At 40.1% G+C, this 23,214-nt stretch overlaps 3 protein-coding genes across 15 annotated transcripts in view; 1 reads left to right on the top strand and 2 right to left on the bottom strand.

The window, feature by feature from the left end:
* Window positions 1–734: 734 nt before the first annotated feature.
* Window positions 735–6,085, bottom strand: cops5 (COP9 signalosome subunit 5). Its single transcript, XM_026179510.2, has 8 exons — window positions 5,777–6,085; window positions 5,287–5,521; window positions 4,437–4,565; window positions 3,973–4,038; window positions 3,653–3,738; window positions 3,401–3,512; window positions 2,560–2,708; window positions 735–1,025 (listed from the first exon to the last, which is right to left on the bottom strand). The coding sequence occupies exons 1-8, from the start codon at window positions 5,911–5,913 to the stop codon at window positions 935–937; spliced, it is 1,005 nt and encodes a 334-aa protein (XP_026035295.1). The 5' UTR covers window positions 5,914–6,085; the 3' UTR covers window positions 735–934.
* A 139-nt stretch (window positions 6,086–6,224) lies between these two features.
* On the top strand, window positions 6,225–20,775 carry cspp1a (centrosome and spindle pole associated protein 1a). 11 transcript variants are annotated; one of them, XR_013911281.1, is made up of 29 exons: window positions 6,229–6,334; window positions 7,394–7,469; window positions 7,581–7,664; window positions 7,784–7,881; window positions 9,529–9,609; window positions 10,012–10,113; window positions 10,352–10,695; window positions 10,813–10,890; window positions 11,507–11,592; window positions 11,694–11,790; window positions 13,104–13,143; window positions 13,356–13,684; window positions 13,768–13,892; window positions 14,478–14,601; window positions 14,803–14,914; window positions 15,004–15,154; window positions 15,259–15,360; window positions 15,471–15,529; window positions 15,682–15,828; window positions 15,903–16,043; window positions 16,126–16,224; window positions 16,310–16,367; window positions 16,458–16,576; window positions 17,371–17,495; window positions 19,010–19,044; window positions 19,176–19,239; window positions 19,758–19,837; window positions 19,922–20,033; window positions 20,253–20,775. XR_013911281.1 is itself a non-coding variant. In XM_080305996.1 (29 exons), exons 3-29 carry the CDS (start codon window positions 7,619–7,621, stop codon window positions 20,378–20,380), a joined length of 3,090 nt encoding a protein of 1,029 aa, XP_080162122.1. In that variant the 5' UTR covers window positions 6,236–6,334; window positions 7,394–7,469; window positions 7,581–7,618; the 3' UTR covers window positions 20,381–20,775. The 11 variants fall into 11 exon arrangements, 10 of the variants coding, with proteins under 10 accessions (XP_080162129.1, XP_080162122.1, XP_080162124.1 ...); XM_080305996.1 differs by having other exon boundaries at window positions 6,236–6,334; window positions 16,458–16,584; XM_080305998.1 differs by having other exon boundaries at window positions 6,236–6,334; window positions 7,564–7,664; window positions 16,458–16,584.
* Window positions 20,776–20,847: 72 nt separating this feature from the next.
* The window catches only part of arfgef1 (ADP-ribosylation factor guanine nucleotide-exchange factor 1 (brefeldin A-inhibited)), a 53,982-nt gene continuing 51,615 nt past the window's right edge, over window positions 20,848–23,214 (bottom strand). For all 3 annotated transcript variants that reach the window (XM_026179507.2, XM_026179508.2, XM_080305995.1), the window contains one exon: window positions 20,848–22,240. In XM_026179507.2, the coding sequence (XP_026035292.2) occupies window positions 22,034–22,240 (207 nt within the window). In that variant the 3' untranslated portion in view covers window positions 20,848–22,033. The remainder of the gene's footprint in view (window positions 22,241–23,214) is intronic.

The raw sequence follows: 23,214 nt of genomic DNA, 5'->3' as shown, positions 1-23,214 counted from the left end.
CATTATAGCAAGTGGTGCCAAAGCTCATGCTTATGAGAAAAAACAGGCACCTCCACTCTCCCACTGGGATTCTCTCCTCTGCAATACATGACATCAAAAATATACATGTAGCCATTACAATACCATAGAAAAAGACATCACACAACCCCAGGCCAAAGGAACAGGAAAAAAAAAAGGGAAAAGAAAGAAAGGCAGACTCGGCGAGTGTCTGCTTCGATGGAGAGCAGGCGCGTCGGGTGAATGGACCCCAGTGTGCACGGCTTCTGTTTCTGCCCTGCATCACTGCCACACCACAACCTGACGAGCTGGCCACTCTGCCACAGCGTACCACCGAGGGCCAAACTGTGCTGGGAGCAACTCCGCAGAGACATCTCACGCATGGCAGTCGATTCCCGCTGAGCCTAAGCAGAAGCTGTAGTTTGTTGTTCCATTATGTAATGCTATGACAGGCTACACCACTTGAATGACTGACTGGTGCTAGGTTAGACTGAGCGTTAAATGTGACCACACCGATGTGTTATTTAAATGTTGTGCTGAATCAGGGCTATGTGTGAAAAGATGCCGCCGTGCCTTGGGCATTGAGAATATAATATTATGCATTAAAGAGTAAACATTTGGACAGCAGTGTACATCTAATCCACCTTCCACTGAAACCGATCACTGTCCCAGCTACACTTTGCCTTATATAAAACAAAGAAACAAAGAAACAAAAAAAAAACAAAAACACAAAATGCTGCTTTTTTTAAGTTTTATTTTTTGCACGTGTCTTCTAATTCTTACCTACATGAAGGAAAAATGAATAGAAAAGCACTCCCAAGAGAAATAACAGATGATGCTACTCTTAGCAGTTAAACATACACCATGAATCAGTAAGCACCGGGCATGCACAAGAACACATTTCCAGGTGTAATTCAAATGGCCTTGTGGCTGAGGTTTAATTGCCAGACGTGTTGATTTGATTGAAGAGTTTGTCCTTAATGACTTGAGACATCAGACCATGAATCGCTTCTATGGTTGTCTTGCAGCTAAAATAAACCACAGAGAGAAATGAAGATCAGCATTTAATCCAGGGGGGAAAAAAGAAAAGGAAAACAGATGCAGCATAAAGGGATATGACATTTAGCAGACTTTTTAAAGGTAACGTTGCTGTTTGCAGACATTCGTAGTGGGTGTATGTATCAGATATCACTGAAACTAAAGCTACTTTCGACTGCACTCGTATTCACGAGGGGTCGCCACAGCAGGTAGCTCGCCGTGTGTGATTTGGCCTTCCTGTGTCTTATCCTGAAAACGGGGATGTTTAGCTTGACAGCTGAAGGTTTAAACCACTACATTATAGAGCCACTAAAAGATGAAACTGAAACTGAAACCACTATCAACATTATTTGCCCTGATGAAACCCGTTTTTTAAATTCATGTGGATATAGTACAAGTGTAGCATTTACTTCATTGTTTAGTTTAAATATTTAATAATAAAAAAGTGAAAAAAAAAAGGGTTTTCAGCAGAAGTTTGTTTTTAAAAAATACTTATTCTAACATATTCTGTGTATTCAAATTACGTATTTAAACAGTTATAACCTATTATTGTAATGTGCATAACAAATTCATAATATAGTAACGTGTTACTTAGACTCTATATGTCATTCCTAATATGCCTCTATGTTGTCAATACAAACAATTGCTGAAAGAAACTGTTTTAAATCTCTCTATATAGCATCATTATCACCTTCAGATCAATCTATTGACCCTGAAGGAGAGGTCAGAGGTCAAATATGACATGATATTTTAAATCCTTATATGGTGCTTTTTATACCACACTTGTAAGAATCATAGCTTCTAAGTTATAAGGCTTTTTGTCAATTTTCAGGCAATAAATCATTAAGTTGACCTTGAAGGCCTGAGTGGATGTAAGGAAAATCTTAATGGATTGTTACCATGATGCCACCTTACACCCCAACAAAGTTTATCTAAATGAATTCAAACATTTTGAAGCTGTTTGCACACAGAAAGAATGACACACGAAAATGCTCCCAAAAACATGACCACCTTGGCGGAGTTCATAAAGACATTACTGAGCTGGATTCTATTAGAAACTATATCAAGAAATTTGAAATAGCCAAATGGGGTCAGTTTGCATAATAACTGATTAAAAAGTATCTTAAAGCACTGAATTATTACTGCTAAGCAACACTGGTCTGATTAAGAAACAAATTTTAGATTAATTTAGCAACAAACACAAAAATAAACTACTGTCCTTAACACCTAATCACTGCCAGATTTAAAAAAGACTGACATTTAATTTGAGGATGTGATAAAAATACTGCTCGAAATAAAAGAAAACAAGCCAGTTATAAGGTCAGTGGAAAAAATAATATATATCACACAAGTAGAAAATATGATTACATAATTGAAAGCAACACCACTGACCACTTTATTCATCTAGTGGGATATTATTTATACATTTACAGTCATATTATATCATACTTAAGTTACAGTGCCCAAAATAAATTAAGCTGACATTTAATTTTACTAAAGCATTCTATCGAAAATAAAACCCACCTGTCTCGTGTTGCTTTGGCCAGTTTGTCCTCAGACTTTCTGTCGTGTGTGTCTAATCCGAGCATGAAGCAGCCTCTGCCCAGCTGGGCCTCCGACTGCTCCAGCTTCTCTGACAGGTCGAACACCTGGCCCGTGGTGTAGTCCGAGTTCTGACCATGCAACACACAAACACACAGAAACTGACTCATGCACAATTTGCCACTAAAAGCTTGATAACAGATTTTCCTTTTTTTTTCTTTTTTTGCAGAATGGCAACAAATATGTCTAAAAAGCCAGAGGAACACTTTATGGGTTGTGGTGAATGAAAAGAAGTCAGTGAAAGGTTTGCTTAAGGTGAGGCCGTGTTTATGGTAGAAAAGGTAATTAAAACACAATGACAAGGGAGGCCCCTGGCTGGGGTGACAGTGTAGCAACTGACAAAGCCCGTCACCCATAAAGCAGCCCGTTCTTGACATCTAGTCAATTCATCTTCATCCAAAACGCCAAAAAACCAACTGTTTGGACAAGCCTGATGCCTATTTAGACTGTTTAGTCAAGCTCAGGACAGAGTTCCTGCATCCACAATGCAAATTTACATGAGGGGCAAACGAACAGCAAGGGGGAAAAGGAGCATCATGGAGTCGGCTCCAGCTTTAATACTTATCTCCATTGTGAAAAAAAGTTCATGTACAGCTTATTACTAAAATCAACAAACACGGACGCTTAGCTAATAAGCAGCAATAAATCATGACATCACAAGCTGGTGACCACATGTCTAAATGAGTTATAGAGTAATAATTAACCATAAATCAAAATGTCAAACAAATAGCAAACATTTTGATTTTTGAAATGCCCTACATACCGTGAGGAGACTTGAAGAACTTAAGGTATTAACCCAATATTTATTCCAAAGGAGTTCCAGGAGCTTTCTATCGAGGGAGGACTTAAAGTAAGTAACCTCCAAGGCGTAATACCTAAAAAGGAGAGCGACAGAGAAAAAAGAAGCGCATATGCAAGTACTGAAAATAAAGTAAACAATAAAAAATGTGTGATACGGTACATGCTACACAAGTATTTGATCCGGTACAATACTGTAGCAAATATAAATACTCACTGTTTACAGTGTACACCAAAGTCTTCAATCTTGTTCAGGGGGATAGTCTGATATTCTGAGGGTCCCTCATCAGGGGGTTTGTAACCCTAAAAATCCAAAAAGGAAATACTAAGTACTTACTACAGTAATAAGGAATTAAGAATACAGAGTGACTGAAAAAAAATTATAAATATATTCTTAACAAATACACAACAATAAAATCAGTATATAAAAATGTCTCAAATAATCAAATACAGCTATGCACAAGAAGAATGAAAAAACAGATATTTTGTGATTTTACTAAAGACCAAAGAGGACTGCTGCTAAAGTCTTTGCTTTACCTTCGGGTAGGTTCTGAAGGCACCGAGGTTGACTTTCCCTGCAGAAATAGTCCGAGTGGGATCAATCTATAGGAAGCAAGATACAGTAGAACAGGAAAACAGAGTCAGGGGTCACACAAACCTCTAGGGACTACTCAAATGTGGCCACCAGGAGCCTTTTTACTGGGGCTGTCAGTGTGCTGAAAATACGCACTTAATTACATGACGCCCCTGGCATTTAAGCGCCGCTAAACCAAATGAAGTGTAAATAGCAAATGTGGTTGTAATAGCAAAATATTCATCAGTACTACATGCAAATCTACAACTCATCCATCAGTAATCTTCCCCCCTTCTCAGTTACACCCACATTAATGGGATGTGGGATAAGCTCCATTTGAAAAGTGGGAAAGTAGAAGTCACAGTTAAAAAAACAAACAAAAAGCCATTAGCTTCAAAATAAAACTGGTTACTATTTCCCATCTTACCACAACAGCCACAAAAGGCTCCTGAAACTGTTGGTTGAGCATCTGGGTGCTGACATCTATGCCGGAGAGCCAGCATCCATAGCCTGGATGACTGTGGTACCAGCCTATCGCATTCTCCAGCCGGCCAACCTGAGGAATTGTAGATAATATAAAATCATATCTTCTTTAGGGCAGTGTAAGATGTCAGTAACATGATTGTATTTGACACAGTTTGCAGTTTTTATCCTTATCTAAAGTAGCATTTTTCCTATCTTTCCTTTTTCTTTTAAGAAAAAATATCTCCACATTCGTGTAGTCACTTGAATTCATTAGAGTATTGGATAGTGTATGTTAAACAGGGACTGGAGAAACCTCATAACATAGTACAATTTACACAAAACTTTACAATTATTCCTAGATAATATAAAAGAGTGCAAATCATATTAACCTTATAATATATTTATACTGTATTCCTGCTTCTTGGGTTGCAACATTAACTACAATAAAGTGCTTGAAAATAGGTTAGAGGTAAGTAATCGTATACTCAGCATGGGAAAAGGCAGACAAATGTTGTTATATATGGTTATCAGAATATTAATACTATCAAAAGACAGTAATGCTTCAAATAATCCCTTTATAGTTTGTAAAAATCTTACTGATATTAAGTTAAAGATTTTTCTAAAGCAGCTGAAACACTCTTCCTTAAGTTAAAAAAAAAATGGTTGTAAGCCAGTGACATTCACAGAAAGTATTAAGTTAATGTCTCAGATGAAATCAAGTCTGATTTTATTTAGGCTATAGTTCGGTTCCTTCTTTCTAAGTCATAATTCAAACACGATGCTCTTTATGTGCGTGGAAGTCAATGTCCCACCTGTTTGGCATTTTCAATATAGGCAGCCATGTATTCATAGGCTGCCGCCTGGGCGTTAACTCTGGTCTCTGTGCCCTCCACGGGCAAAGCAAAGCTGTCCATGATGATCATGGTTTCACCGTCCACCTTTCCCAGCATGAGGCCCATCACCTCCAGGTTTCCTCCAGATCTGGCATGCATTACCATCTTCAACAGGGCCAAAGCTGAGATTTTGCAGTACTTGAAGTAGTGGTGACTAAAAGGTGAACAATGACAAATGTATTTGTATTGATGTTAGATAATATTAAGCAGTGCGTATATTGTAGATACACATCCAGTTTGCTGTACTGCTACTAACATAAAGACCGGTTTGCTAGTTTGTAGCTAAGCTACCACTAATGTTCCAACAATAAACTACCAACGAACACCATTTAATACGAATACGGCAGCTCAGCAATCACCTAAATACTTAGACAGAAACCTAAATACCACAATGTTGTTTTGCACCCACTCTTTCGTCCATGGTTTCGCAGCGAGGATTTCTTGTTGTTGCTTTTTGTCATATTTGTAAATTTCATCAATGCTCTGAACTTCCTGCATGCTGTTAGACAGCTCCCATGTTTTCTGAGCCGTATTGCTCCCCGCCATGTTAATAATGTATCCAAGCAAAACCCGAGCCGTAAAAAAACCCGATTTTTTTCTTTAAATAAGGGAAGAAGTGCTGTATTTCTCCCCCAAAGATTTTGATAACGTTTTAGGAGCTGATAGCCACTCGCTCAAGGAGCCATGACAGTGAGCGATACCAACGCAACAAAGTGAAATCGACGGGGACGTTCGTTTTCATATTACACATATTTACCACTGATGTGTTTATTTGTTATATGCCATCTCTTAACACTACAACGCAATGATATATGGTGATATTGCATTCATTAATCATATTTGTATCTTATTTATTACTCTTATTAGAATATATTTACCCCTGTGACGGAAGCCATGGTTTAGTCCTGCGACGACGTCAAACTAACTTCTGGGGACGCACTGACATCTAGCGGCGCTTTTTAGAAAGGTACCTACATCTATTTGTCAGGGCTTTTTTCTTAGAGCCTCAGCACTGTACTGGGAGCTGAAGTATTTAATGAGTCAATAAAACTGAAGCTAGTATTCAATAATTAGGCAATACTATTCTGGAGGAAGGCCGTAGCTAGTAAGTTAAAGGGCTATTAATTAGCCTAAAGGGCTGCTGGGTAAGGCTAGATGGTATCATTTTTAGACAACAGCAGTATCAGAATCAGAATCAGAATCAGAATGGGGTTTATTGCCAAATGTTGAGCAGGTTTACAACATTAGGAAATTGCTGCGGTGCTTCAGTGCAAACATAGTGTCATAAATAGCACTTAAATAGACATGGAAAAAAATAAAAGTAGGGATAAGAATTAAAAGTGCTACGTGGGAAGATATGTGCATGAGATATACATGAGATATATACATGAGAATAAGAATTAAGAGTGCTACGTTGAAAGATATATACATGAGTGCAGGTGGTGATCAGTGCCAAACATGGAATGATGCAGTGAACACAGCGTAGGGTCATGTGTTAGTGGTGGGAACAGTCATATGGTTATTGTTCATGTGTCCAACAGCAGAGGGGAAGTATGTTAAGTTTATTAACATGTTGTTAATAAACTTTGCCTGGTTTTATGTTGTTTAAAGACGATTAAAAAGAAACAGAAAATTCAGATCCTAGTGTTAAATATTGCAGAGTTATTAAAGACTTAACATTTGGACTATATTAGACATATTTTTCTAGAATGTTTGTGTTAGATGTGTTTGCTAGCCTCTCCCAGGAGAAGGTTTGTGTCATGGTTGCCCATGGCAACGGAATGACGCTTTGGGCTCGATGTGAAAGATCGGTCGGATAGGTTTGAGCTGTGTGTGGAAATTTAAGAATTATTGATATATATCGTGTTATTTGGTCTTGTTATTTGTCTAGCCAGAGTTACATCCGAGCTTTAAAATAGACGCGCATGTTCATATACCCCATTATGGGGTATATAAACATTAAGTCCAGTGTTTGCCTTATTGGGTGTATTGTGTATCACGATTGGACGTTTTTTTTTTTGAGAAGCATGAAGAAAAAACTCCCCGCCATATGTGATCAAGGACTTGCGAAGCAACGTTTATAGGTGTAAACTAATCAACCGGTGAGTAAAAACAAACAAACAAGCAAACAAACAAACAAACAAAGGAATTCTTTTAATCACATGTTGCTTTTTAATAAACAAATCGTTGTTTCAGCGAGTTTTTCTCCACAGTCAGGGTCAGATGGTGCAAATTACACAATGCTGTAAATATGACTTCAGCAGCAGCTCTAGGAGTAAACCCCAATCCCGACAGAGGTACTGTACAAGGCTGTAGTAGTGAATTGGCTGCATTATTTAAGCCTGTAGTGTTTAGTGAATAGTTTCCTGTTTTTATTGTACAGTCTACTCTATATACCGTATGCCGTATTTCCCAGGTATTGGCTTAAGCCATCTGCTGGGTACCGAGTATGAAAGGAAGAAGCAGAAACTTCAGCGGGAGCTCCAGCTGGACTACAGAAACTATATATCCAGGGTGTGACGACGCAAAATAAATAAATAACTTAATAACTTAATAAATAAATAAATAAATAAATAAATAAATAAAATAAAAATCTGAACATGTATAGATAAAATAATATATAGTTCATTTAGCCAAAACAATAGGAATTTACTGTTACATCAGGCATATAATTATATATAACCTATAAGAAAAGGTCTTAAATAAATCAGAATAGCTTATTAAAATAAAATTTAAAAAATATGCCAAGACAAACTGGCTTAGTGAGGTAAAAGATGCACAATTTAAAAAAACAAAAAAAAAAAGCAATCTCAATATAAAAAAAGAGAAATAAACAACAGAGCACCACACAAAGGCATTAGAGTATAAACCTTTTACTGAGTTATTTTCATTCACTGTTGTAATAAATTGTTAAATAGTAGACTAAACATTATATGAAAAATAATTAACCTAAAGTCAGAACATCAAGTTAGATAAAACTGGAAATCTTTGCTTTATGTAAGTGCCACCGAAGTGAAAATTTGTAGCTCACTGTAGAAGGAAAAGCACAATGAATCACAGTCACAATGAAATTTCAACAGCTGATTACTTATATTAAGATAATAATTTTATGTATTGCAAGTTTTTTGAAGCTTATGCTGAATTATTAAAAAAAAAAAATTGGTGTCCGATTAACATAGATTAAATATGTGCTAATTTGCATACATATCCAATTGACAGAATGGAATAAAACACCTAAATGTGCATTTTAGACATTTCCTTTTTATTAGTGTTACATTTAAGACTTAATAAATCTTAAATCCTAATCTTAAAATTGTCTGGAACACGGGAACTTGTTATCTGGAATGACATATCAGAAATCGTTACGAAAATACATTTACCAGCCACTTTATTAGGTATACCTTCCTAACGCCACATTAGAACCATTTTGGCAATCTAAATGGCATAGATTGAACAAGATTTTGCCTTATGACATGGTGGAGTGTTTTCCTGCTGAAATCAGCTATCGGACGATGGATACTCATGGTCATACAATGATGGCCATGGTCAGCAACAATACTCACGTAGGCTGTATATACGTAGTATCATCAGTTGGTACTAAAGGGCCCAAAGTCTGCCAAGAAAACATCCCACACACCATTACACCACCACTATCTGCTTTAGCTTATCTACTTCAAGGTTCACATGGTCTTCTGCATACCTTGGTTGTAACAAAGGGTTATTTGAGTTACTGTTTGCTTCCTATCAGTTTGAAGCAATCATTGCTATTCTTCCCTTATCTCACCTCTGGCATCAACAAGACATGTTCACCCAGAGAACTACTGCTCCCTGGATTCAGACTGACCCAGTAGATCAGCAGTTTCTGAAATACTCAGACCAGTCCATCTGTCACCGGCAACTATGCCACATTCAAGTAGCTTAGATCACCTTTCTTCCCCATTCTGATGCTTGATTTGAGCTTCAGCTGATCGTCTTCACCCTGTCTACATGCCCAAATGCACTGAGCTGCCGCCATGTGATTGGCTGATTTTGTATTTGCATTAATGAGCAGCTGAAAAGGTTTACCTAGCAAAGTGGCTGGTGAGTTTATGTCTGTGTTTAACTAAGTTGCCTCTGTGTTGCATTTGCGTACACACAGCAAATCTCTTATTCTTCCTGCAGAAAACGGATCTGAAAAGTAAAGAGCCTCAACAACAACTTGATGGAGTGTCACTACCGATTGATGAGAGGATATCTGTAAAGGTGTGCCTGCATTCATTCAGTCATCAAAGTAGAGCTTTAGCTCTTCAGCTAGAACTGATACAAACTGCTGACTGCACAGTGCTGCGCGCTTCATGGCAACTGATTTTCTTTATATAAGACCGTGAACTTACAAACAAAAGTTAAGAGGGATTTCAGGCGTCTATATGTGCACGACAAGCTGAATGTTGATAAGTATTGATGCAAGCATTTTTGAAATATTGAGGCAAAAAATATAGCCTTAACCTCATCGTCACTCGAATGTGTGCAAGCAGAAATATGTATCTTCTTTTGATAGAAGATGGTATTCTTTAAGTTTTGTATTTCCTTAAATTCTAAGTGTCACATGAGCTTAACTGAGCGGTGTGGCTGCTTGACTCTGACTTTTTGTTTTTTCTCTTGCAGGAAAAACTGAGAGAGGAGAGAAATAAAGAATACAACCTCTTCCTCCAAGAACAAGCTCAAATAAGAACGGTAAAGAGGAGAACGTCTTCTGTCAGTCCCAAGGTAAGAAGACTGATGACTCAATAGGCAGATCGTGCACAATAACGCTAGTGTGTTTGGTGCAATAATCCATGCAATTTTTATAGCACACTTTAAAGGATTCTCTATCAGTAGAAATGCTTCTCCATTTATCAGGTAGATACAGCTCACTGAGTACTTGAAAGACAAATAACGAAAAGCACTTTGTTACAAAGTAAATCTTTTTTCACATTGAATTTCTTCCTCACATTTTCATTTTCAGCCTGGACAGATTCACGCTTCAGATGGCTTGAAAATTTCTCCCCCAGCCTCTCCCCTGTCATCCCCTCACAAACATACCCACACAAACATAGTCCCCAGTCACAATGAGAGGAAAGATGCTTCCACTCTGACCGAGGTGTTCAACGATGGAGAAATCAGGAGTCCAGTTCAGAGGCGGCAAAGACGCTGGCAAATCTTCAGAGCAGAGCCCTACAGCTCTGAAGACGAGCTAAACACAGACAGAGGGGATGAGTTTGATTTGAGATACAGGAGGAGGAACGACAGGCACACTCAAGAGCCTGGGTACAAAGAGGAGATGACAGCGCAAGAGTGCAGAGTGAAGAAGTATCCTTTTTTTTCTGGAAAATGATTTGAATTACTGGTAGTTTCATCCGTTACCATATAAATGAGATCAGATTGCTCCTCTGCCAAATTTCACTGTCCTGTCTGTTTCTATGGCAGGGCTTCTCAGGACATAAAGGAGACAGCGGCTCCTACAGTTTCTCATCAGAAGACCAATGACACAATTTGGAAGTCTGAGTAAGCAAGTTTATGTTTTTTGACCCCTGCTTCTAGAAAGCTGTTAATGATCTCAGCTCCTAACTGTACACTAGCAATAATGTTAGCTCATAAATGCTTTGCCCTGGGCAAAAGGTTTTGCAGCAATGTGATTTATGATGATGAAACCGTGGTCACATATAGACAAGGGCGGCCAACAACATCCCCCTGGAAAGTCTCATAAATTTTCAGAATCAATACCATCAGTACCATAATTGATTATACTGGTATCTGCTGCCATATTCAGTTATTGCTCTTCAACACTTTTGCCTGCTGTTGCATTTCATTGTTTCTGAACTACATTCAGTAACCTGGTAACATGAGGTGCTGTGATAGAGAGTGAGCCTTGGCCCTTTTCCAGGCAAAAAATTGCTCACCCTAGAGTTTATCAGAAGAGCTGGATTGATGAAGCACAAGTCTTTGCTCTCTGTCTCTGAGTTATAGCCCTCAAAGCTCTGCAGCCACTGTGTGACATAAAATCGTAGCTGGGTGTGGCTTAAAGAGGAAGTTATTGCAGTGATGTTACCCTTACATGCTGTCAGTAATTGGGTGACTCTTATGGAGAGTCCCGTTCTGTTTGTGTATCTGTATTCAATAGTGTTCAAGTGCCAGCCAGCATGAAGATGGCTGCAAGATCTGCTGTCAGGAAGGATAAGGCTGATTTTGCTACTGGACTGTTGATAGGTAAAAACATTCTTACTACACAGATAATAAATGCAATTTATCAATTAAAGTCATATTTCAGAACTTAAGCAGTATTTTAATGACTCTACGTCTTGATGCAGGAATAACAGAAGAGCAGGAGACAACTCAGATGAGGAAAGAACAATACAGGCAGGAGTTACTGAGACAAATTGCTGAAAAGCAGAGGAAGAAGATGGAGTAAGTATTTATTCTCAAAATCATCATTTTTTTATTTTTTTTTTTTTTAAATGACATCAGAAACAGCAGTATGCGACATTACGTGATGGCAGAGCTTCAGTTCATCCTTTGTCATTTTTTTTTTTTTTTTTTTTTTTTAATAAATAGGACAGGGGGAATGAATAAGAGAAAGAGGGGGAGAGAAAGAAAGAAAACCAAAGGGGAGAAGAGACGGTGAGAAGGGGGGGGAAGAGAGAGAAAAAAAAAAAGAACTCCTGGGTCACCTGTATGGAGAAAAAAAACAAACAAAAAAAACAAACAGAGGAGACAGCAAACAACAAAGAGCAACATAATAATAGAGAAAACAAAGCACCATCACAATAAACTAGCTAGTCATAGATATCAATATTTACTAAATAATAAACGATATTGTGCAGCACGCAAGATAGACAGCGCACAGTGTGCTTTGAGGCAGCAGCCAAGAAAGCTTTAGTCCGCGTCTGTGAATACCCATGTGTGCATACCTGTGTGGATCAGCATGCTTGCATTCCAAAGGTTTCTCCATGTAATGATCTGCTAGGGAGTGTGGGGGGGCCACAGCCCCGTCCTCCAGGGTGTGAAGTGGGTATGGAGGAGATCAAAACTCCAGACATCCAGAGGCCCCCAGAATACAAGAGACCATGGAAGACCAACAGAGGGGTGCCCCCGGCCTCTCGGCCTGGGGGCTCGGTCACTCAGGCACAGCTGGGGGCCGGCGGAGCTCACGGGCGCGTCACTGCAACTCCCCCTGACTTCTGCTCCGCGGCTGCTGGGCGAGCCCTCATCTGGGACTCTCCTCAGCTCTTACTGGAACAGTGGCGCGGCTGCCCCTCTGTTGGTCAAAATCATCATTTTCATCAGAGTCCTTTAAGCTAGCTCAACCCTTATGATCTACAAAGCATGAAATCAAACTACTGATCGCTGGTCACCTCTCTTCTTAACTTAGAAAAGACCTGTCGAAGCTAGGTTAAGAAGAGAAGTGATGAGAGTTAGAGGGGGCAAGGATGAGATGGTTTGGACATGTGGAGAGGAGGGATAGCACATATATTGGACGAAGGGTGTTGAAGATGAAGCTGCCAGGCAGGAGGAAACAAGGAAGACCACAGAGAAGATTTCTGGATGTCATGAAGGAGGACATGCGGAGGGGTGTGACAGAGGAGGATGCTAGGGATAGGGTGAGATGGAGGCTGTTGATCATGTTGTTGAGACCCCTAAAGGGAGCAGCTGAATAAAAAAGAAGACATAGAAAACAACATCAAGCCTGTGACGTTGTTCTGTCCTTTTTTTCTCTTTAGGGAGAAAAGACTTGAGCTGAGAGTTGACCCTGAGAAAGAGGTAGGAGAATAGCATTAAAAGATCTGGCTAGCAAAACCTTTAAACAGCAGAAACATAATGTTTGTGTCAGGTCTGGATTTGTTATTATAACTTTCATAGGTTGTGGAGTCTTGGAGAAATTTCTTGAAAGAAGTACCACCTAATCTTATCCTCGATATATATGTTGTCTTTCTTTGATGATTGTGTTCTGGACCACACGTAATCTGTTCCAGCCTGACCGAATACAGCAGCTAGGGTCTGTGAATCGTCACTATAACAGCCTGAGCCAGGATGTTCTTCACAAGCTAGGAAAAGATCTAGAGGCCGAAGGGAAGCACCTAAATCCCAGTCTTGAAAATGGCAAACCCACTGAGAATGCAGATGAGAGAGCCCCCCCAGGAAAGTCCCAGGTGGACTTGATTACAGCTCTCAGACAACTGTCTGGGAAGACTGTGCCTTCAAATGGGATGGAATTACCGCAAGGTGTCCCCTCACTGGACTATTTTAGTGAGGACTACCACAGAGACTTCTCAAACATCCTAGGAGAGGTGACCATCCCAAGGTAGCTCACATTTGCTTCGATTAAATGAATAAAATTAGCAGCCCTGCTATACACTCACTGGAGTGTTGGTAACTCTGTTTCAGGGTTGCGAGTGTTGCTCCTCCTTTACCTCCCATTGTACCTCACAATTACAAGACTCCATATGATGCAGATTATTACTACTATGGAACCAGGAATCCATTAGATCCTCATCTTCCTCACAATCCAAGTAATGTAACTATCTGTTTCACAAATATGTATTTACTAAATGTTTCTTGTTTTTATCCACATTTTTTTTAGACTTATGTTGTTGATTATTGCTAGCAGTTTTTAAAGCAGACAACGACTGGTTTGATTTCAGTGTGGTGATGTTTAGATTGCTGGAGTTGAAGAACGTGTTGCTATCCAGTTTGTGTAAAGTCAACATTAAAAAGAAACTGCAACAACCTATTAACAAAATTAAAATAAACCCTTACATTTACTGTGATAGATGACCTGCTGCACTTAACGCAACTGTCACCTCCATGCAAATCATATGAATGTCGCTTTAAGCTTCAGAAAAGCTTAAAGCAACATTCATGAAAACAGTAATGTTACCGTTTCTCCTTTTCTACAGCTGAAGGCAACATTAATGATAATACTATATGCGAGTGGTGTGTTTGGTTACAGTTATTTCTTTTCTATTTTAATATTACTGCCAAATTCCTGCTCTTTATTTGAGCTTTGTTTGTGGCAGTCAGTGGCAGCAGATAGTTCATGAAGCTCTTGAATCGTGTGCATTCTTTATCTTATATTTTTGTATTTTCTACATCAGATGGTCTGCCCGGGGGGAATCGGCAGTCTGAGAATTCCAAGATTCTGTCTCAGAGAATGCGTCCTCTCAGATCCAGTGGCCAAAATGAGTCAGTGACCTTCCCAGCACCTTTGGAGTTTTTTTTGTAAAACATGTTAATTTTTTCAGCATGTTGATGTTAATATAGATTTTATTCAGTAAAGCTGCATTAAATGCCCTCATCTCTGCTAGCAGCAACCCAGTAGATCTTTTCTCTCTTCCGGAAGAGGGTCTTCACAAACTGAATACTTATCACTACCTTCTGTACTTATATCTCCTTGCCATTTGCTACTCTGTCTGCTTCCAGAGAAACTCATCAACATGGAGCATCTGCTCTGGTTTTTGAAGAACTTCATGCAGAAAAGTCAAAGCAGAGGAGAGAGAGTGTACTGAGCTACCAAGAGACACTCAGACAGCAGGTACATTGTTATAGCTCCATGAAGAAACCACATGTTCTGTTATAGCGGTGTCATGGTTTCATCCTTTGAAAATTGTGTCTGGGGCCCAGATTAAAGAAAGAGAGGAGCACAGAAGACTAGAGAAAGAAGAAACAGCACGACTCAATGCCAAGATACAGGCTGAGATGAGGGCATACAACCCCTGGGGGAGAAGTGGAGGAGGAGGCGCTCCAATTAGAGACCAAAAAGGCAACCTTGTTAGTAAGTTTTATTGTAATGGTGTTCACCGGAGGCCAGATAATTTAATGTGTATGATCAACAGATATTAATGTAACATGTTTTAATGAATGTTTTGCTGCCTTTAGGTGACCTGAATCACATGCACAGGATCAATGAGGCATCATATAGGAATCCTGTGCCCACTCCTGGCACTGAAACTAGTTCTCCCATTTCCCATCGACTAACAGGTAATGTTATCTTCCTAATATTTCAGTGGCTGTGCATTTTATATGCTTTGTAGATCTATAGCTTATGGCTTTCTGTCTTTTCTGTTTTAAATTGTTTTCACCTTTTACAGGTTTCAAGGATGAGACACTTCAACAGCAGGACAGTTACAGAGCAGCCCTGAAACAGCAGGTAGGTCCCGGGGCCTCAGTCTGTAGATGGATGATAGGAGAGGGTACTGATGAACTGCAGGATGAAATGAAATGCTTTTAGACTTACAGCAACCTGTATTCTCAACACTTTAAAAAAGTTGTAAATTAACTGTAACTGTGCATTTCAAACAGATAGAGGAAAACAAGAGAAAACAGCAAGAGGAAAGAGAACAGATTAGAATTGAGGAGGCGAAAGAAGAGAAGAGGCTCGCCATGCAGAGGGCACGCTTACAGGAGGAATATGAGGAGGAGCAAAGGAAAGAGAAAAGGAGGACTGAGGTGATGAGCTTGTTTCTTTTATAAAGAGTCCTTCATCATTTCTCCTTCTTTATAGTTTTATCTACTCTCTGCAGCACAAGCTGAAAAACCAAGGCTGGATCCATGAAGCTGAAACACATCACCAGAAGCAAGAAAAGGTGGTGATGCAGGAAAAAGAGACTAAGAAGGTACCTCAGACCACCAGGGTGGAGAAAGACTCACGGTTGAATTATGAGGTACAGTAAGCACGAAAAGACAGGAGTGCTATAGCTCGCTGTGTCTTTGTCAAAGAATGACATTTTACTTGTTGTCCTGCAGAGGCAGCCCTCTCCGCCTATCCCAACCTTGCAGAAAAAGCTGGCAAATCTTGCGCCATATAGGCCCTCCTCTGTTTTGAGCCAGCGGTCATCCAGAACTGTGAGTAACTCATCGCAAAGATTGCAAATATTTTCACATTTTACCCTTTATGATAACTCTATAATAAAAAAACATGCATTCACAGAATCGCTCAGTGTCAGCACCGCACCACCAACCACCCGATGAAATTCCCAGCCAGCAGGGTAAGATTTGTCTTAACCTCTGTGCGTGCAAATCATAAACATTTATTTTTCTGATCCTTGCTCTGCCTTCACTCCCCTGTCATGCTTCAGATGATCAACAGGAAGTAATCAGAAAGCTGTCAGCCCTCCGTGGTTATCTGAGGAAAGAGCAGCGACAACTGGAGGTTCAGATGGGTCGCACGGATTCACACGAGACCCACTACAATCTGGTAAACAGGTACTGCAGTCAGGCAGCACTGAACAGCAGGGGGATGTGTGCAGGTATAACAGACCCAAAATAACAGGGATTTCTATCTTTTGTGCCAGGCTAATATTAAGACATTTAGAGACGCTGCTATGTTGAATTTAACCCAATTAACCCCCAGATGTTGTGAAGTGAAGACACAATACTAACTCTGGGCTGTTAAAGTGTGATCTTGATTTGATATTTGTAGTGAAGTATGTATTACTGTGCTTGGAAAAAATGAAGTGACCCATGTCTTTCCTCAGTGAATTGCTGTGGAGCACTACAGTAGCCATGTTGCTATTTAGAATATTCTCAACCCATTATTACCAAGCCCAGCACGATATGTCGAGTAACTGCATCCCTCCCTGCTAAATTACAGGAATGTTTTACAAGCCACTTGTTAATCTGTGCTTGTATTCAAGTTTACAGCAAATCATCTGAGAAATGCCTTTGAACTGGTGCCAGTCTCTGGGCTTTTCTTTTGTCACAGACTGCTCACACAGAAGGACCAGCGCTTTAGGGAACATAAAAGCTTTGGAATGTATTCAGCAAGTACAGGTCAAGCGTAATGCCCTCATTGTTTTATAGCAATGCAGAATTAATTTATGTCACTGCAGGGACAGTGCAGCAGGTGGAGCTAAATGGTATAGTTACTGTGCACAACTAGAAAGCATTTGGCATAGTGAACTGCTGCTACGTTTTCAGACAGACATCTGTTTGTTATTAGAGGTAGTTGTTCTGTTTAATTTGGGATTTTCCTCCTTTGCTCATGTGTAGAAGACGACCACATAGAGAATCTGCACATAGAGAAGCTGTCCTGTCTTCAGCTAGGAGTCCTTCTCCAGCTGATCCACATGCTAACAGGCAAAACATCAGGGAGTTCATCCAGCTTAAACACAGAGGTAATAAAAGACACAGCTTTGACACAGCTTTTAATGCTTCTTTGAACCACTGTTGTTCTTACAATGTACCAACCTGAAGTAAGTCTGATTTAATTTTCATTGCACAAATAATAATAGATTCAGGAATGTATTCACGGGAAGAGGCTGGCAAAGAAAAAGTGGGATAGTCGGAGAGCTGAAGAAAAGAGTACTGGAAGGCTAGGCGCACAGCAAAGAGAGAGGTGGCCCTGGCAAAGGAAAAGGCTTGTAGTGAGTTGTATGTGAGGCTGGACACTAAGGAGAACATGACTTGTAATGAATGACTAGGCAGAGAAATTGTGCTGGAAGAGATGTCCACCAGATTAGAGTGATTAAGTATAGAGGTGGAAATGTGCTAATGTGAAGAGAGTGTGTTGAGAAGATGGAAGGAGTACTTCGAGGAGCTCATGAATGAAGTTAATGACAGAAAGTGGATGAAAATGGAGTTAGAGAATCAGGAAGTGCAGAGAATCAGCAAGGAGGAAGTGAGGGCAACTCTGAAGAGGAAGGAGACGGGAGACATCGAGAGGTCTAGGAGCGAGGGCCGTGGACCTTTGAACAAGAGTGTTTAACACAATCTTGGAGAGTGAGGGGATTTCTGAGGAATGGAGATGAAGTGTAACCGTACCACTTTTAAAGAACGGGGTTGATGTGAAGAGAGTAACTACAGAGGAATAAGATGGAGAAGTGTAGAGAAGGACTGATTGAGTTGCACTCTTTGTGGATATCATAGGGTGCCTAGACAGGAACTCTGGTGCTGCATGAGGAAGTCCTGAGGGGCGGAGAAGTATGTGATGGTGGTGCAGGGCATGTAGGACAACAAGACAATAGTGAAGTGTGCGGTGGGAGTGACAGTTGGGGGGTGAAATTACATCAGAGATAGGCTCTGAGCCCCTTCTTGTTTCACTGGTGACAGAGAGGCTGACAGATGAGATCAGGCAAAAGTCTCTGTGGATGATGATGTTTGCAGACGATCACAGAAAAGATTCATGGATGAAGTGAAGGAGGACATGCAGGGGGTTGCTGTGACATAGGAGGATGCTAGAAATGGGGAGATGGAGGCAGATGATCCAATGTGGCGACCTCTAAAGGGAGCTGCCGAAAGAAGAAGAAGAAGAACAAATACGTCTAATAATGCTTTTCTTTTATTCTCAGTACTAAGCTACATAGAGGAAGTTAGTGTTTATTCTGTTTACAATCACTTTGGTCATGCTGTTCTTGTAAGTGTGGAGGACACCAAATGGTTTAGACTTTTAACTGGTGCTCTATCTCCCTTTATCTAAACCAAAACTTTAATCTCATGAGGTCATTTGAGGCCTCGGTCAGTGACGAACAGTTTGCCCATGTGTACAGTGAATCTCATGTAAGCTACCAAAGAAATGACTGGATGTGTTCCCAAACTGGAGTTTGTATTTGCTCATGGTCAGTGAGCAAATACAAATCAGTTTCACCTCAAATGTTTGTCCTCTAACTCCTCCTTCTGTCTTCCTCTGTAGACTTCTTGGGCCGTCAACTAGGTCATTATTATCCTGTAAGTGATCAGCACATTACACAGTAACTATATTCTGCACTTTCACCCTGGCAGATAATTCAGTCTTGCATGGCTTAATTTTAATTGTAGAGATTTTATTGTTTTCTGTCTGCATTTGTGTCTCCTCCCAGATCAAGAACCCTGGACGTGCCACTCACAGAAACCCCATATTGCCATCAGAGAGTTCTTTTATTGGTGAGTTTGGCAGAATATGGTCCGTCTGTAAAAACAGTCTTTCTCATTTATTTCCCTTCTTGTGTTCACATGACTGGGGACACAATAGACTTTGAAAAAAAATCCCAAAAGCACCAGATGTTTTACATAAAGGTGACACGGTTTGGGAAGTCCTCTACATACAACCTCATAATACCTTTCTACGACACTCTGTGTGCCAGGCCAATTTAGCTCTTGGTTTCTCTGCCAGGCTAACTGTGGTGCGTGCCAGCCAGCTGTCTGTGTTGCAGCTGGTGCCAGTGCTAGTTGCAAGGTGACTACGCCAGCTGCAGGGTGGTGATAGCAGACTCCCAGAGCACAGGCAATTGGTACATTAGAGAAAAAAAGACTGATGGCTTTTGAATACTTTTGAAGCTCAGGGTTTTCTCACTATTTTCATATTATGCATGGATAAACGGAATAAAGTTTAGGTCCCTACCATCTGTTTGGCTGTAAAGACATTTGCAATTAATGATACATGGCAATTGGGTTTTTGTCAGGTTACAGTGGTGAGGCACGTGAGAAGAGATCCCTTCAACCATCAGCAGAGCACCAGGAGAGGACGGCACTTAACTATGATGTATGTCTGATATGCATCTTGTGTTTTACTAAGATCAAAAGGATCACCATCATTAAGATATCAAAGCTCTGTATATATTTACAGGAGGTGGCTGACAAGGGGGGTGATAATCTGCCAGCAGTACCCAGTCACAACAACCAGAACAAACGCCACATTACGAGGCCAGACTCCCACTCTGGTGATCACAGCGTAAAAGGTAAGACGAAAGAATTCACTACAGGAAGCATTTAAATGATCAGGCTTATAACTAGTATAGCAAGTGGGAGCTAATCTTAAACACTGTATAAATTAGTGAAACATAAAAAGCGTGCCACTTTATATACTTGTTGGCTTTTAGCAACATGTGCAAATTTTAAGCGTTTTTTAGTATCACTGAAAAAAAAAAATGTGATGGATACGCCCCTGTACCCTACAGACTGGCTGCCCGGTGATGAAGCGGACATGTCGTCGCTGGGCTCTGCCATGGGGAGGCGTGTCTCTGTGGACACTGTTGCCACGGAACTGTGGCTGCGGCCCGGAACGTCAGACGCTGTAAAGCAGTGAGGCTGTAACAACAGGATAAACAGGCGGATGGGAGCTCCACACAGACTTAAACACTGCATTGCACAGCTCCCATTGGTGGCTCTCTAAACTGGAAATGCACAGCCACCTTTTCTGCAAATGCAGGTGGGGGTTCTCATGAGAACTGATGTCCTTCCTGTGCAGTGCTTTACTGACTTACACTTTACTTGTGTGCTGTTTCTATTTGCTCTCATTGGAGACCAGAGTCTGTAAAAACATTAATGACTATTAGATCACAGAAGAAACAGTTAATACAAAACTCACTGTGGCCAATTCCTCTTTACCTTCTACATTTAGCACATTAGCATTTTGTAAAGGTGGGATTCAGTTAATGAATAAAGTCATGGTGTTTTTGAGCAATAAAAATGTTACTGTAATGTTGTCCTGGCTGATCATTCTTAAACAGCTGGCAGCAACTGTAATTCAGTGATTCAGCATTTCAAATCAACCAAGTTCAAAAACTTTATTGACCTAGAACCTGATTAGAATGCCAGATGATGTATTGTACAGAAAGTTGTACATATTCTTTTGCAACATAGAAAACTTTACATTGCTGTATCATATACATTTGTTTTCTACATCCATGAGCAGGAATGCACCCCAGTCATACTTAAAGCACAGCTAACATTTGTCATTTTCTCTATACATATATCTTTCCCCCAGACCAAAGAAAAAACCATTAAATATATTATTAACTTCTGATTTTTATACACAAGAGTGAAAACTAAACTCACATGAAAACAGACTAGTGACTCAAAAAAGCAGCTAGAATCAGTTTGCTGTCGTCTTCCAGTTATAGAAGCCCCGTTATCGTCTATTTCGGTTAAAAACCTCATAACATATAAAATGGAATAATTTAACCCATCACTTTCCGCGGTCTTAGTTTAATTACAAATCGTACTGTTTAGGACAATCTGCAGGAGGTGGTACAGTCAAATAAATTATCACAAAAGTAAAATCTCCAGTGCATTTGAAAAACAAAAACAAAACAGCTCAAGTGCAGCAAATCCAGAGAAGGAAAACAAATTTAAACAAAAATAAAAGAAATTTAGTGTTATAAGATTATATTACACAACGGCAGATCAGATCTGTACAACTAGTATCATCCAAGAGGCTATCCATACTAATGTTAGCCATCTGCAGTGCAGACAGAGAGATCATTACTATCAACGTGTGACAAACGTCACTGTCATAGTTGCAGAATATGTCTTTTTGCATGTTGCTGAAACCATTCATTCTTTGTTTTAAATATACAGTAAGAAGCACACCTTTTTTTTTTTTTTTATATCTTCCTTCTGAGCAGATCAGATATGGATAACTGTCAGTTGGTTATCAGTAGTTTTATCCAGTAGAGGCATCGCTACACATGGTACAAGACATGTTTTTATAGTGTTAGCAAGGACTCCGTCTGGGCTGTTTGTGTGTACAGGCGTGTCTGTGTGTGTGGTGACAGGGTTAAGGGAGCGGGTGGATGTTAACAGATAACTGACTGACAATCAGCCAATTTTAAATCAAGTGTTCGGCATAAAAACACACCGAGGCCCCTGAGGCAGCACAGAGCACCAGCACGGCCATGCGAATCTACCACGGAGGCCTCGGTAGGGCTTCGTGCTCCAGGCTGTTTGCGGTGCAGCGTCACTGGGCCTCCTCCCCAGCCTCCTCCCCAACCTCCATGTCAGTCTCTGGCTCACGGGCCTGCTGAGGCTCTGGCAGCTGTGCAATGTTAAACACGATGCCGATACGCAGGTAAAACTTTCTTAGGATAGCTCGGAGCTCGGGGATCAGGTCGAACTGCATGATCTCACACAGAAGAGGGTAGTATCTGGATGCATGAGCTTTGAACTACAAGGTGAGATGAGAGAGCAGGAAGAGACAGAGGAAGACAATGAGAAGTTAGATCTTTAAACACATGCTCATATTCTTTTTGATGTACACAAAATCTACAAAGAGAAATCTGTAATGGCCCAGTCACACTAAAGTGAAAACAGGATGACAACCTCACTGTGACCAGAAAAATAAATAAATAATAAAAACAACTGACTGGGACTGAATTTAATTTTTTCGCGTTGGGTGACTAATTGCAGGTTTTTTCAGTGAATAGTTTTGTTCACAGGGTGACTTGACAGGTTGCCTTGTGGGAGGCAGCAGAGAATGTAATCACTCACAAACAAATTTGCAAAGGTTTGTAAATAAATGCCTCATTCATAAATGCACAGACTGCCAACATGCTGCTGATGAATGCAACACTCTACAATCTCTTTGCATTAGGGAACTTGACTTAACTGGCTGCCAATTGGTTGTAATCTGGTCATATATTTATATATGAAAGCAAGGTTGCAAAGTGTTTGTGTTCTTTTGCAGTCAAATTGCATCAAATTTTGTGGAGGACTTTCTGAATTTTTGATTCAGATGTATGAGGTTCTGGTTGGACTCTGAGCATAAGGTGGCATAGATGGCAACAGATCTTTCCCCCAATTTATCACAGTTCATTGCCAAGTTATCACTAACACACTGCATGTAAATACCAATTTGACCCCATTTACTTGCAAACAGACCATAGTCTAATTCTGTCACATTTCCATTTTATTATCATCTTCATGTGCCTCTGACTGCAATGGTTTGCAGACCAGGTCTCCATCTTTGAAGCATCTATTTCAAATGCAATAAGATGAGTTCATTTCACTTGATTGTAATAATTTTGCTGTTATCTTCAACCACCATTTCCCATACCATAATACTCAAGGAAAACATGATGATGAATGTAGTGGGATTAAGGTTTAGCCTGCTCAGTTTTGTTTGTTGTATGCCTAACAGGA

Source organism: Astatotilapia calliptera, chromosome 9 (assembly GCF_964374335.1).
Source record: "Astatotilapia calliptera chromosome 9, fAstCal68.1, whole genome shotgun sequence".
In the NCBI taxonomy this organism is placed as follows: domain Eukaryota; kingdom Metazoa; phylum Chordata; class Actinopteri; order Cichliformes; family Cichlidae; genus Astatotilapia; species Astatotilapia calliptera.
This window is presented reverse-complemented; position numbering and strand designations above follow the sequence as displayed.